Source organism: Colius striatus, chromosome 3 (assembly GCF_028858725.1).
Source record: "Colius striatus isolate bColStr4 chromosome 3, bColStr4.1.hap1, whole genome shotgun sequence".
NCBI classification, from domain to species: Eukaryota; Metazoa; Chordata; class Aves; order Coliiformes; family Coliidae; genus Colius; species Colius striatus.
In genome coordinates this window covers 96,140,654-96,156,549 of record NC_084761.1, presented here as the reverse complement: position 1 = coordinate 96,156,549, position 15,896 = coordinate 96,140,654, and the positions used below count along the sequence as shown (strand labels likewise).

Here is a 15,896-nt window from a genome sequence, read left to right as displayed (position 1 = left end):
ATGATCACTCTCTACAACTTTCTAACAGGGAGTTGTAGTAAAGTGGGATCAAGTCTCGTCTCCCAAGTAACAAGTGACAGGACAAGAAGAAATAGCCTCAAGTTGTGCCAGAGAAGGTTTACATTGGAGCTTGGGAACATTTTCTTCCCCCAGAGGTTTGTTAGACACTGGTACAGGCTGCCCAGGGCAGTAGTGGAGTCACTAGCCCTGGAGGGAATTCAAAACTGTGTAGCTGAGGTGCTGAGACACATGGTTTAGTGGTGCCCCTGTCAGTGTTAGGTTAGTGGTTGGACTTTTCCAGCCTGAATGATTCAATGATTCCGTGATTGATGCAAAACTAATAAATCTTTAAGGGGAGTGATAGCTTTTCCATGTGGAGGAGAGCCGAGAAAGTATCTGATCATGAAAGCAAGGATTGAAGAGAGGGAATGAAGGACAGGGTTGTAGTTTGAAAGCAGAATGTAGATATACAATTGAGCTGATACCATTGGGGTGCTCTGTCCTGTCCTCTCTACCATTGCAGGTGAGTTCTGTATTTCTGCAATGCATGCTTCTGCTTTTCTTATATTTTGCTGGTTGTGCTCAGCAGTCTCATGGTGTTTTAGTTTCCTTTTTTAGGTGTTACAGGTGACAATTCTAGAAGAACAGATCAGTAATCAAGAAAAAAAAGGCAAAGAGTATTGAAGAAATCCCTGCACATATTTTTTCCTGAGCAATTCAATAATTATTAACTAAGACATTGTTTTTTCCTAACAGCAGTTAGTGAGTTGTTTAATTTATCACATTCAGTGAAAAGATCCAAGTCTAAAAATGATCATTAATTACTTTTTTTGTTTGTTTGTTCTAGGAGAAACAATGAGAATTGCCTCTTCAGAGTTTGCTGATGACCCGTGCTCTTCAGTGAAACGGGGCACCATGGTGCGGGCTGCTCGTGCCTTGCTTTCTGCTGTCACTCGCTTACTCATCCTGGCTGATATGGCTGATGTCATGAGGCTTCTATCACATCTGAAAATTGTATGCATTTTTAACTTTTATATTGTACTTACATAGTTTGTGTGTAGAAGAATAGGGGACAAATCAGTAATGGATGTCACTAATGGCCAAAAAAGCCAATGGCATCCTGGGGTATATTAGAAGGGATGTGGTTGAGGGAGGTTTCCTTCCTCTGTACTCTGCCCTTCTGAGACCACTTCTCGAATGTTGTGTCCAGTTCTGGGCCTTTCAGTTCAAGGAAGACAGGGAATTGCTGGAGATATTCCTTCTAGGTGATTCACTCTAGGTAGTCCTGCTCTTGCAGGGGGGTTGCACTCGATCTTTCAAGGTCCCTTCCAACCCTTAAGAGTCTCTGGTTCTGTGATTTTCTTTAAGTGCTGATAAAGAAATTGGAGATAACACAGTTCTACATTAGTCTCATTTATTTACAAGTTTTATGGAAATTAATTTTTTGAGACCTAAAGTAAACGTTATTAGATATCTCCCATGACTGGAGCAAGTTCAGTAGCTTTCTGAACTGTACAAATCCGTCTTAACGCGCGTCTCATCTACTCATTGTAGGCTATTGCCATCTTGTGGCCGACTTCACGTACTGCAAGTCTAATTTTTCCCCCCTCTGCACGAGTTCTGGGTGTATTAAGAGTGTTTAATTTGGACTGAGGCAATGGTACCAGTGTCTAATCACTCACTAAAGAGCAAAATTAGAGTAAGGAGGAATAAAAAATTGCCAGAGATTTTTATATAGGAATATTAAAAGACTTCGCAATTGAAACTGGGAAATATGATTGAGGGTTTTTTGCTAGTTATTGGACTATTGGACTATTTCTTTTTTTATTTCATTATAAAACTCGAACCCTCTGAAACAAACCAATTTTTTTTTTAGTAATTAATATATGGAATGTTTTAAAGTTTGCAGATGCATGTTTGAGTTTAGCAGAGGACATGGAGAGTTACTTTTTTTTAATGATAGTCCTAAAAGTTGTGGGTTTGTTGATTATTTTTAGTTTTTTTATATTTTAACAGTGTAACTGTACAACAATATTCTATTCTGGTAAAACAATGAGAACCTTTCAACTTGCAAACTGTAAAGCGAAGCTAAATAGTTTTAAAACCGTTTTCGGAATGAAAAAGGCAGGTTTCTCTGCACAGATTCTAGTGAGCTCTGCTCTAATGAACAGAATGCAGCTCTCCTAATTGTCAGCATGTGGCTGTGATTATGTGCAGTGTAAGCAGGGTCTCTCTCGAATATGCTTTTAATTTTGCCCCACTATAATACTCTGTGAAACTGTATTGTGTTGTGTTGTATATGTTCTGGACCCCTCAGTTCCAGAAGGACGGGGAGTTGCTGGAGCGAGTTCAGCGCAGGGCCACAAAGATGATGGAGTGGAGCATCTCCCTTCTGATGAAAGGCTGAGGGAGCTGGGGCTCTTGAGCTTGGAGGAGACTGAGGCGTGACCTCATTCATGCTTACAAATACATAAAGGGTGGGTGCCGGGAGGATGGAGCTTTCTCAGTGATTGCCAATGATAGGACGAGGGACAAAGGATATAAACTCGAACATCAGAAGTTCCAAGGAAACATAAAGAAAAGCTTCTTCCCTGTTGAGGTGAGGGAGCCCTGGCAGGGGCTGCCCAGATGGGATGTGGAGTCTCCTTCTCTGGAGACACTCAAACTCAGTTGGACGAGTTCCTGTGTGTCCTACTCTAGGTGGTCCTGCTCTGGGAGGGGGGTTGCACTGGATGATCTTTTGAGATCCATTCCAGCCCTTAAGATTCTATGAAATCATCCTTTGCTAGTGAGACTAACATTTTAATATTATAAACAACAGCTTTTTTTAAACATTACGATCAAGATTCAGATTCAATGTCTGTTACAGACGATGAGAAGTACTGTTCTTAAATCTGAGATTTCCTCTTTCTATTGCAGCAGTGTATTCAGTTGTTTCAAGCACAAATGTCTGATACTGGTTTGTAAATGAATGCATTAACTTACACAGTTTGCATCCTAGGTTTTCAAGGGCAGTGTGTTGCAGTGTGGTCTGTAATCTCTGCATTAATCAGATGTTATTATAAATGCTCTTTCCAAGAATCCAGACACGTCTGGTTGGTTTTAGCAAAATTCAACATATGAACTTTAAGTTTGATGTATCTATTTTTTTCAGGTCAAAAATGGTAATTAATTTGTGAGGATTATTTATCTTAGCATTTGGGAATGCAAACTAGCTTAGATAAATAAAAGAATGCTAGGCAAAAGCAGTGTTCACATTTTACAGAGCTGATGAAGGGACGGGTCTTTTATTGAGTGAAAGGTAACATAGAAAGACTGGTGCATATTACCCATAAAATTAATGAGCTATAGTCATTCTGCATGTTAAAGTTATGAAGCCTCATATATACTGAAATGTATTGCAATCAATTCTCACAGAAAGCATGTCAAATGCCTCAGACTTACAGGAAATAGTGTATTTTAATTAATGTTTTAGAGTGAATATATGCAGATGCCTTCTGGAGGGACACTTGGGCATTTCTTTCAGATTATTTTTTGGATTAAAAAATTATTAATAATGCTTATTGCAATGAATAATGTGTTAACACTCATAAAGTAGCATATGGCATGTGATATTGTAGATATGTAGAATTATGGGTCTAGTGTAATTAATTACATGCAAGTTAATTGGAGCACATTGGTACAGCTGAGTGAAGCTGTGGTTTTTTTGAGCATAGAGAACTTATTCCAACATTATTGGTAAAAGAAATTATAATTTTAAAAGGGAGTTATACTCATGTCCTTTCACATACTTTGGATAACCAGTTTCTTAATTTTGAAATTTCATGGTCTTAAGCCCAAACTGGCATCATAGAGTATGAACAACATCTGTCAAAATCTGATTATCAGACTGGAATCTGAAGGCTATCCTGTTTGGCCAACCTGATGCCTTCTATGAGTGCATAAGCTGCTGTCTAGATGAGGGGAGAGCAGTGGATGTCATCTACCTTGACTTCAGCAAGGCTTTTGACACTGTCTCCCACAACATCCTCATCAGAAAGCTCAGGCAGTGTGGCTGGATGGAGAGCTGCTGAATGACAGAGCCCAGAGGGTGCTGAGCAATGGCACAGAGTCGAGTTGGAGGCCTGTGGCCAGTGGAGTTCCACAGGGATGGGTTCTGGGGCCAGTCTTGTTCAACGTCTTCATCAACCACCTGGGTGAGGGCACAGAGGGACCCTCAGCAAGTTCCCTGCTGGCACCAAACTGGGAGCACTGGCTGATTCCCAGAGGCTGAGCTGCCATTCAGCGGGATCTCGACCGGCTGCAGAGTTGAGCAGAGAGGAACCTCATGAGGTTCAACAAGGACAAGGGCAGAGTCCTGCATCTGGGAAGGAACAACCCCATGCACCAGGACAGGCTGCTGGAGAGTTCAGCTTTAAAGACTGCTTTTCTTTTTAAGAGTAAAAGAAGAGGCAACTGGTTTCTGAATAAGAGGTAGCTTGCAACTCTCAAACTTAGTATACAGTTTTCAACATAATATCTATGGATTTATAGGCTTGAATTATACATTTTACTATAGAAGTGTATGGATTTGGTGCTCTACTGCCTTGTTATTTGTAAATCTGCAGTAAGAAGCTAAAAAGCTCAAAATAAAAATCTACTCTCTCGCTGGTAGGAAAACATAAAGCAACACAAATGGTAAAAAAGTAGGTTCTGCACATAATTCTGCCTTTCTGATTTCATTAGATTCCAGCTACTGTTGAACTTAGGGATTTAGAGACTAAGGTGCAAACCTGTGCTCGTACTTGTCAGCTTCAAAATTAGAGGTTTCTCTTTGAGGGGAAAGTTTGTCTGTTGAAATCTTCTGTACATTCTTGTGAATTGAAGCACTAGGTTTCAGAAAGAAGGATGAATAGAAGCTTTCCATTTTTCAATGTTTTTGCCTGGAATTGCATTTTTATCTTGTGAGGGAGTGAAATACAGCTTTGGATTCCCATCCATTCACAGGAAAATTTCCTTTACTAATTATATGAAAAGAGCATTTTATCCCTTCAGGTGTTTTTTCTTGCTGTATGCAAAGTAAAGTTTCACAGTAGATTTGGTGATATAACTGGATTTTATACCTTTGCCTGTTATCTACAGGTGCATCAGGGTAACTGCAGGAATGTTTTCTGTGGTAGATTATTTTCTCCATTTTAAAGTGACAAAGCTGAGAGGGGAGAAAAAAAGAATGAATAAATACATTCTGAGTTAAATCTGTTGTTTCATTTATTTCACAAAGATACAGAGTTTTGGATATCATGGTAAATTTAAATCTTAATGGTACATTTGAGCTTATGTTTAAAATGTTATTTCTTGACCAGAATTAATAGCTTCCTCTGGTTTCCCATAAAGCCTGTACCACACATGAATAACATACTCATCTCTTTTGTTTTAAACCCCACAGATATTAAACATTTAATCTGATAACTGCAAGTGGGGAAATGAATAGAAATATGCCATTTATATTAGCTTTACATCATCCCAAAGCACAGTAAATGGAAAGTAATGTGGAATGACAATCAGACAGCTTCTTTATTAAGAAACTTCATTAAAATTAGTGGGACTGTAATAAAGCCACCGTACAGTGATGGACATAAAAGCTAAATTGTGTCCTTATAATAGAGAGTATTGGATAGAATAATTACAGACTTTGTCAAAGGGTGCACTCAGATTGAGATGCTAACACAGTTGATTTCTTATGTTCCAGGTAGAGGAAGCACTAGAAGCAGTGAAAAATGCAACAAATGAGCAAGATTTAGCAAATCGCTTTAAAGAATTTGGAAAAGAGATGGTAAAACTGAACTATGTAGCTGCCAGACGACAACAGGTGAGTACGTCTTGAAGGAGTGGTTGAGAAGGTTGGGCTTGGTTCTGAGGTCGTGTATTTTAAGTTGAAGTCTGGTATAAAATGTACAATAAGTCATTGCTGTGTCGTGGCCTATAATTCAATTGCATTGATATTTTTGAATCTGATGAAATTTATGAAAGATGCAATTTCTTGATGAGTATTTTCCAAGCCGCTTCAGTTAACAGCAGAATGAAGGATGAAAAGGAAAGAATAGTTTTCATTTACTGATTATTCCCATTGAATTCTAACCTATGCTGATTTGAGGTCACTGTAACAGCTAGGTGAAGCACAAGCTCCTTCGTAGTCTAGTGTAATTCAAATTTGAGAAGAACAGAAATCTACTTTGTGTTTTAAACTCTCATTATTAATTTTCAGATACTTAAAAAACCCCTAGTACTCTATTCATTTGTAAGACAGATGGAAAAAGACCAGAAAGTCATGGTGACATATGTTCAATGCCTGCTATTGTATGACTTTGCAATGGAGATAACTTTCTTCTGAATGCCATTTTATTTAAAATTCCAGACATGGCTGTCAATGTGGAGTTGTTGGATATCTCTCTAACTTTGATTGTGTTTGATTACCACCAGTCATTCAGGATTATGCAATCTTTGTATTGTGTAGCACACCACAATAGAAAGCTTCCTTTCCACATTTATCGGTCTATTTTCTGTGTTACAGTAATAATAGTTTTCTTATGTTCCACTCTTTTATTTTCTATTGAAATATATCATTTTCAGAGTTACACTGAAATTAAATAAGCTTTATATTTAAACTCTAGTCACTGCTTCTGCAGGGGATTGGACTAGATGATCTCTAAAGGTCCCTTCACCATTCTATGATTCTATGATTCTGTGAACTACGTACTATTCTGTATGGTCAGACAGTTCTCTTATGCAAATACAGCTACAATTATGGGAAAAAGAGAAAAATGTAGAAACTAATGAAAGTGTATGTCCCTTAAACTCTTGTTGAAGGTGTGGAAAGATGAAAGTCTTAACTATAAAGCTGTTGAAGTTTTCTTCTTAAGGTGCATTTTTATAATGATAGAAAGATTTTCCATATAACTGGAAAATCCTGACAGCATTGGAATATTTGTACTACTACTACTTAGATATTAATACATTTACCTTTAGTTTATTTTGTTTTGAAGACTGATAAAGCTTTTAAGAACTTAATTCTCTCTGCAAACTGTTACCTATTAGTTACGTGTGAACATAAATAAACACTTCAGCTCTCCAGACTTCTGTTCATACTTTTAAAATGCAAGTAATAATGTTTTGTTATTCCTTATGGATATTGTTAGGTCTGCCTTACCTAATGCATGAAAGACTTTCCTGACTAGTGTACTGTATTCTATAATTAAATACATTCATGGATTATTCTAGTGACATATTGTACAGTACCTGATGCATGTTGTCAGTGGAAACAAGGTGATATGAAGGATACAGCAAAATGAGAAAAAAAGGCTAAAAATGATGAGTGGCATATTTATTAGGTCCTTAAGAACTAAAAAATGTGTTCATCAATATAATATTTTGGGGGTTTTTTTTCAGAGTTTACCTTATGATGATTTTATAAGGTACTTACAAAAATATGGCACTTGCTGCAACAGGGTGTTTGCACTCTCATTGCCTTTATGGAATGAGCAGAGTGAACTCAAGCAATCAGAAGAGTTAATATTTTATATAGATTTTCTGTGGCTCTTTCAATAAGGGAAGCATCTATACTCTTTGATAGTCCATACTGTGAGCAGACTGTAGCTGTGTAGAAGGAATGGACTTGGGATAGGAGAGGGATTTCTTTCTATGGTTTATGGTAGATTCTACCATTGACTCCATCTCTGCTCAATCACCAGACTATGCATGGATCCTTAAGCTGTGTAGGTAATACATTCTAACATGAAAAATTTCATTCACATGTATAAAAATGATGTGTTTTTGTATAGGAACTGAAAGATCCTCACTGCAGGGATGAAATGGCTGCAGCTCGAGGTGCTCTGAAGAAAAATGCCACGATGTTGTATACTGCATCCCAAGCATTTCTCCGTCATCCTGATGTTGCAGCCACAAGGGCCAACAGAGACTATGTCTTCAAGCAGGTACAAGAGGCAATTGCTGGCATCTCCAATGCCGCCCAGGCCACTTCGCCCACTGATGAGAACAAGGGGCACACTGGCATAGGAGAGCTTGCTGCTGCACTAAATGAATTTGATGTAAGTATCAGAAATGTATGGAAAATCAGGTGTTCCTCCATGAAATCTATAATGCTTTTAACTAAGTGATTTTTAAACGGGACTTAAATTTCCCTTTTCATTCAAACTGCAAAGGAAAATTACAGACATTGATTTGTGCTATTTTTAATGAGGAGTAGTTGTTTGATGCTAATGGAGTTGAATTATAAGGAGTTATTTGTGCTTATATGTGGTATCTGTGATAAAGAGAAGGAAGATGTCTTTTGCCTTAGTGGCCTTGAAAGATCCGGCTACATTGTTCTAAATAACGCAGAGTCTGATTAATCTGTCAGTTTAGTTCTGTGACCAAGATCTGTGATTGTTTGAATGGTTGAAAATCATGACTGTCTGGCAAGTCTGGAAGTCAAGACAATAAAATAAAGATGGTGATGGAGCTGAGCATCCTGGGAACATTAACATTCAACTAGAATCATGAATCATATTGATAAGATGTAGAAAAAAAAGCACATTTCAAGCACAGGTGATACCAGTCACTTCAACTGCAGGCAAAGGGCTGCAGCCTCTATTCCAGCAATAGCTACAGTTTTGCTTATGCAACTTTCTTGACAGCTAATTATTCAACTGTTAATTTTATTGCCAGCCATGTCTTACAATTTTTTCCTTTCCTTAAGGAATTTTCCTAAGAAAATTGAAACCAAAAACCTTCATTGCAGACAGTATCTGAAAATATTTTCCTCTTTCATTCTCATGTACCAACCAACTACTCAATCCTGCTCTGTTTAGGGCTGAAAGTGGAGTTGTAGTGCAGGTGGCTGATCTCATCTCATGTTGGACTGGACTTGTCTTCTCCTTCTGTGACTTACTGTCATTGAATTTACTGTGGAGACAGTAGGGTAAATATTACAGGATCAATGGAAGCTCCAGGGCTGAGTAAGATACTGAAAAATGGCAGAAAATGAGTATACAATGATAGCAAAAGGGAAGTGGGGTTAGAGGCAGAAACATGGCAGCAGAGAATGTGTGGATAGGTGTAGCAAGCGTCAAGCAAGGAGAGTCAAACCATTCAGAACTACTGCAGGACCCAGAGGTTGACTCCAATTCCATCACACTTTTCAGGTTAAATGAAATATCACTGCCTGCATCGTCTATACTGATGTTATTTTAAGAAGCTTTTTTAAGAGCAATAGTTTTACCTGTAAAACTATTGTGGATGAAGATTTAAGGAATTCTGTGTGGTTTTCAGGGCCTCCTAATCTCATACATCCCTTATTGGTAAGATCTGGAGAATAATACTGCTGTTTGACCTGATTGTACTTTGGCTTCTGTGGGAGACTCTGCATGTTATGGACAGCAGAGGTTTGACAAACAGTAACAGAAAACATGTGACTTCTCAATCCCAAACTGATGATGCTGCTGCTCTCTGGAAAAGGCTACTATTCAATGGAAAGAGGGTCAGTGTGCTCAGTGAAAGTCAATTTAGAGAAGACTATGTGAGACATTTGATATTCCCTGCCTCTTTGTTGGAACAACTGTACATTACTTTTCTCCTCAGGTAAAGGCTTTTCCTCTTCGTGTGAGACTGCAGGCATCACAAACGTGTGTATGAGACCTATGGCCATAGTATTGTGTTCTGTTCTCAGTTACATGTAAAAAGACAACCCGTCCTTTTTGAGGATTTTCTCTTCCTAATTTTAAGAAACTAAATGAAAACTTTCTCTTCTGACTTACTGAATATATAAAGATTGAAAGTGTTGTTTTGTCTGCTTTCTAACCATATTTCCTGTTGTTTTGCTTTGCTGCATATCTCTTGAAAGAGATTTATTCTCATTTAATTTTTCAACGGAGATGACATTCCCTAAAGTCCAGGGAAAACCAAAATTTACAGCTGTGGTGGTGAGATGATTGTGAATTGATGTTTATATTTCACAAGCGAGAAAGCAAGAAAAATTACCAGACTGGTGAAACTGTGTCATGGGTGAAAAAGAGGTAGAGAAAAAAGTTTAACTTTCATGCTGACAATATATTTCTTCAAGGGAAGGGAAGTTTATATTTCCTGTTGCAAACACTTTTGCACTCTCAGTCATATTGATTGAGATAAAGTTGTATTTTGTATGAAGTGCACACTGAATTTGTGTGATGTGACAAGTTAATTCTTCTATATTAAACGTTTTCAGGTTTTCTTCATTGTATTTGGCACTTCTCAGCCTTCATTATTTTGAATTTCAGAATCAACTCTCTGTGGCTTAATGCTTCACATAACTGCAGTGCACATCCTCTGAAAACATTGTCAATCAAAATAGCATCACATGTAATATAAATAATTACCTGTTTCAAGCACTTCAGCTATTGTTTGGTGTCAAGTTAGTGATCAGACTCTGTACAATGGTGACTTGTGATATGAAGTCATCTGTGAGTTATTAGCAGCACAGCTTTGGAACTTCTCAGAGATAATTTATGTTGACATGAGGAGAGTTCACAAATCTGTTTCTTCTTAGATGTGCTGCTATAAAGTGCTGTTTGAAGTTGATTGATTGCAAAAGTACATGTTTAATGTCTCATTTTTTTGTCCTTTAGCTTAAACGTTCCTACTTTACTTTTAGAACATTTAAATTCAGATATTCATGGTTTTATTAGTAAAATCTGGAATATATTTTATGCTCATGAAAAATTTTGGCATTCTTACTGCAGCTGAGGGTGCATCTTCTGTCTCCCCTCATGACACCTGCCCCAGTTTATCCAAGTTACACAGAAAAGTTTATTAAGAACTTACTGTGAATTCTGAAAATATTCTGATGAGTAATGGCTGAGGGCTCTGGGGATGTTCAGCCTGGAGAAGAGGTTGCTGAGGGGAGACATGAGATCTCTCTGCAAGTCCCTCAGAGGAGCTTGTAGGAAGTTGGGAGTCAGTTTCTACTCCCAAGTAATAAGTGACAGCACAAGAAGAACTAGGCTCAAGTTACTCCAGGGGAAGTTTAGATTAGAGCTCATGAAGAACTTTTTCCCTGAGAGGGTTGTCAGCCCCTGTGCCAGGCTGCCCAGGGAGGTGGGGGAGTGCCCAGCCCTGGAGGGATTCCAAGGCAGTGGAGCTGAGGTGCTGAGGGCCATGGGGTAGTGCTGGGCTGGGCAGGGTGAGGGTCAGGATTTGACTTGGTGTTCTTAAAGCTCTTTTCCAAGCAAACAGTTTTATGATTGTATGTGTACTAGAGAGAGGACTTGTTCTAGATGTTCAGCCTGAGAATGGAATTTTGCAGAATATTTATGATATCTCAATTTACTAGTAAATATGCTCTTCAGGGAAGTGATTTGTGATGCTGGAGACAAAAGGACAAAATGTGAGCTCCAAAATAAGACTTGAAACATGTTTGTTTCAGTCTCAAAAATAATAAAATCCAATTACACAAGTATTTTTACACATCCCACATAGCAATCTGAGACTGGACCTGTTGAGTTGTAGTGTCTAGAGAAGCACAGCAGAATGACTGTTCCTGTATATACTGAATTTAAATAGGAATGCCTGTGTTGTTATGCACTGCAGAAAAGTGTGTTGCAAATTCAAATAATGTTGTATTTGACTTTGAATGAGATGCAGGTGGTTTGTTTTGGATTTTGTTTTTCCCTTGTGCAGCTGAAGTGGCTTTTAAACTGGAAGGGTGTTGAGTCAGTCATTTCAAGTCAGTTGAGCTACATCCTGATGCTTCGAAAGCTTCATTTCAGTAATAAGAACCTTTGGCACTTTCTGTGCTCTTCACATCTCTCCTCAGTGGGGAAAAAAGACCATAGAATGGTCATCCTTCGCATATCAAGAAAATAATGAACAACAGCACAATGTTTTGGTTTATAGTATACTTATAAAGTTAATCACTTCACAGAAAACTGTATTTGAGGGTACTGAACTGACCTTTCAAGGCAGGAAGAAGCAGAGTAAATTTTCAGAGTCCTGATAACTCTTAAGAGGGTGAAGAAGATTTTTCTTTCTTGCCAGTGCTGCACTTTCTTGCCCAGCACAACCTCTTCTGTATACTACTTTTGTTGGGTTTTTGTGTGTTTTTTCCACCAGAATTCTACATGCACAACTAGAATAGTTTAGCAGCAAGAACCTCAAATTGCTTTAATCACTTCAATCTTAGTTGTTGACTTTTTGACACATTATGATTACTGTTTTTATTATGTGTGGGAATGTATATAATTTTTCAAATGAGCTCTAGAGTATGAGGGACTGCACTGGAAATGACAGGATTTTCATATCAAAGGCATAGTTGAAGTGTGACCTCTGTAAGTGCAGCACCTTCCTTACTGGTATTCAGATCCATGGTACCTTCCTTTGCCTTCAGCGGTGAGCTGGTGCTGCTGATCTGCATTTGCTGTACAGCAGCACCATCTAGTGGGATTCTTGATAGGATTTATCTATTTATTTATTTGTTTCCCCTGAAGAGTTCCAGTATAGTAAATTAGTGATTGTAAAAAGATATGGCAATCAGAAGTGCTATTTGTAAGATTAACCATACTGCATTGATACCACTTCTTTGGTGGTGGACAAAGTAGTATGCCAACAGATCAGGTGCTTTGCCTGTTTTCCTGTCAGAGACATTCAATGTGCTGAAATTTAACAGCAATGAGTTTATTTTCAAAGGAGTTTTTGTAGTGAACCCTCATCCAAACAATTTGTCAGAGATAGTCAAAATACACAAATAAAACACATTTCAGAAATATCTAATCAATATCTATATAGGGAAATATGTTTTCTGTAGCAATGCAATTAGCTCATTATTGCTCGATATATTACAGGTCACTTAATAATTGTTAATAATGACTATCTGAAATGTTACATTCAAAATATATTCCAATGATGTCGGATTATGTATAATAGCTCAAAAGTTGCACTTAGTGGAATTTCCCAATTAGACTTCACTTGGTACTATTCTGAGTCTATTTATCACCATCTCCTTCTGTAACTCGTGTCTGTGAGAAGTGAACAGCACCAATATTTCAGGGAAACAACATCTTCATTTACATTTTGAGAATGAGAGGACTGCTGGGGGCTGTAGAGGGCTGTTGCTACTCCAACTGCTCTCAGTTGTGTGTTTCAACTTCAATTTACTACTGCCATACTGCTGTGAATTTAGTCATCCCACTGTCCCCAAAGGAAAGGTATTAATTTATTTCTCTGAATTAGTTCTCTGGTCTTTTAACACACCAGGCCAGCTCGTTGAAAGCTGCAGTGTGGCACTGTACTGTCACAGAGTATAGCTGTATGGTGTGTTTGTGAAGCACAGCATAGTGACAGGTACAAACATTTGATTTATCACTAAACAGGAACTAAATAGCCTTGTTAGCACTTTGGGGGACACTGACGTATGTACATAAACCAATCCTGCAAGCTCACTGCATTTGTTTTCATCATAGTGCAGGCACTTCTGACAAAGAAATGCATTGAATGCACTTTATTTATACAGTCTTGACTCCCAAGTTGTTCTGCAAACCTATATATCTCAGTATATCTTTTCACACAAAGGCAGTTTTTCATACCACCTTGTGGTTGTGACACTGTTTATCTAAGGTATCTATCATTTTGATTTTTTAATGGCATTTGTCACTGTGGTTTTGGTTCCTTCTTCTGACATGCTGTTCACTTTATAGTGGCTGTTGCTTAAAAATTCCATTTTCCTTATGCTAAATCACTGAGAAGCATGTTCCGAAATGGCCTCTGCTCTGAAAGTTTTACATTCTAAATAGATGAATTAATAAAGTGTAGAAAGAGAAATGGGAGAAAGGAGGTATCATTTGTCCACAGTCACACAGTGCATTAATACGAGAGTCAATAAAGGACGTGCAAAGCCCTAAATTCCAATTAAGTGCCTCTTCTCCTGTTCTGTAGTTCTTACTGTGGTATGTAATCAACTGTTTGAGTTTATTGGGATTTTCTTAGATGTAAATTTTTGTAAAACTGTCTTATACAGAAGTTTCTTACTCAAAAGTATTTCTGTCTATGATAATTAATCTGCAGAGCCCCAGCTAGACAGTGGAATGATTGCAGCAGCTTCTGTATCATTCCTATGCTACTACATTGTCTTATATGAGTAGTTTTAAAACTGTACTTTTTTCCCTTACAATGTCTCATATTAGATTCATAACTGTGGTGTTCTGCCCTCAAAGATGCTTTTCCTATCTTTGAGAATAAGTCTGAAAAACCAATTCCACTTTCCTTCCTCCCACAGCCTTATAGAAGAGCAGGAGTTGTTTTTATAACTTTGATTTGGGTTTTTGTGTGATGTGGTATATTTTGCTAAACAATGCTTTGAAAATATTTCTTTTCTCAAATAGAGTGTTTTCCTATTAGAACAGAACAAACTGATACTGGGCTTCTTTGATATAATTTCTTAAATAAGAAGTAGTTTCTTTAAAAATTCACTTTTACTCAATTGCAAGAAGAAATAACTTTTGGGGGTTTCTTGTTTGTGTGTTTTAAAGTGCAAAGCAGAGTAAATTATATAAAGGACCCAACAGGAGCCACTTTTACTTTTATACACATATAAACAACTGTACAAACAGGAAATCTCTTCAGACCAGTTTGTTGGTATTTTGTTTTTCTTTCTTCCAAAAATGTTGTCACAATGTTTATTGTTAGTGATAGCAACGGTATAATTTAAGAATCTTTTTGTCACTAGCTCTAAGGTTCTGTGATTTAATTAACCATCTCCCACAGCATCCTCGTAGCAGAACTGAGAAAGTGTGGGCTGGATGCTCAGGTAGTGGGATGGATTTTTAACTGGTTGGAGGGAAGAGAAGGGAAGGGCAGTCAGAGTGTGGTGATCAATGGGGCAGGATCTAATTGGAGTCTGGTGTCTAGTGGAGTCCCTCAGGGATTGGTGTCAGGACCAGTACTGTTCAATATATTCATTAATGACCTTGATAAGGGAACAGAGGCACTATCAGCAAGTTTACTGATGATACTAAACCGGGGGCAGTGGCTGACAAAACCAGAAGGCTGTACTGACATTCAACGAGACCTGAAAGATGTGGAGAGTTGGGCAGGGAGAAATCTAATGAAATTCAACAAGGGCAGGTGTAGGATCTTGTATCTGGGAAAGAATAACCCTATACCTGTACTAGTACAGGTTGGGGAATGAACTCCTAGAGTACAGGGGAAAGGGACCTGGGAAGTGCTGGTCGGCAGCAGGATGAGCATGAGCCAGCAATGTGCCATCATGGCCAGGAAGGCCAATGGCATCCTGGGGTATATTAGAAGCGCTGTGGGCAGTAGGTCGAGAGAGGTTCTTCTCCTGCTCTGCTCTGCCCTTGTGAGACCACATCTGGAATAGTGTGTCCAGTTCTGGGCCCCTCAGTTCCAGAAGGACTGGGACCGAGTTCAGTGCAAGACCACAAAGATGATGAAGGGAGTGGAGCATCTCCCTTCCAGTGAAAGGCTGAGGGAGCTGGGGCTCTTGAGCTTGTGGAGACTGAGGGTTGACCTCATTTAGGTTTAAAAATACAAAAAGGGCAGATGTCAGGAGGATAGGGCCAGGCTGTTCTCAGTGATGGCCAATGAGAGGGCAAGGGGCAACAGGTACGAGCTGGAAGACGAGGGGTTCCAAAGAAACACAAGGAAAAAGATTTTCCCTGTTGAGGTGAGGGAGCACTGGAAGGGACTGCCCAGATGGATTGTGGAGTCTCCTTCTCTAGAGACATTCAGACCCACCTGGATGAGTTCCTGTGTGAGCAGGTCAAGGGAGGTTCTTCTCCCTCTCTACTCTGCCCTAGTGAGGCCTCATCTGGAGTCCTGTGTCCAGTTCTGGGCTCCTCAGCTCAAGAGGGACAGGGAAGTGCTGGAGAGAG

The 15,896-nt window shown here is 38.7% G+C and overlaps 1 protein-coding gene across 1 annotated transcript in view; it reads left to right on the top strand.

Annotated features, from left to right (window-relative positions):
- CTNNA2 (catenin alpha 2) overlaps nt 1-15,896 on the top strand; it is a 524,185-nt gene that overhangs the window by 139,650 nt on the left and 368,639 nt on the right. The window contains exons 4-6 of the mRNA XM_061992337.1: nt 848-1,014; nt 5,729-5,848; nt 7,818-8,084. Coding sequence (XP_061848321.1) covers nt 848-1,014; nt 5,729-5,848; nt 7,818-8,084 — 554 coding nt within the window. The remainder of the gene's footprint in view (nt 1-847; nt 1,015-5,728; nt 5,849-7,817; nt 8,085-15,896) is intronic.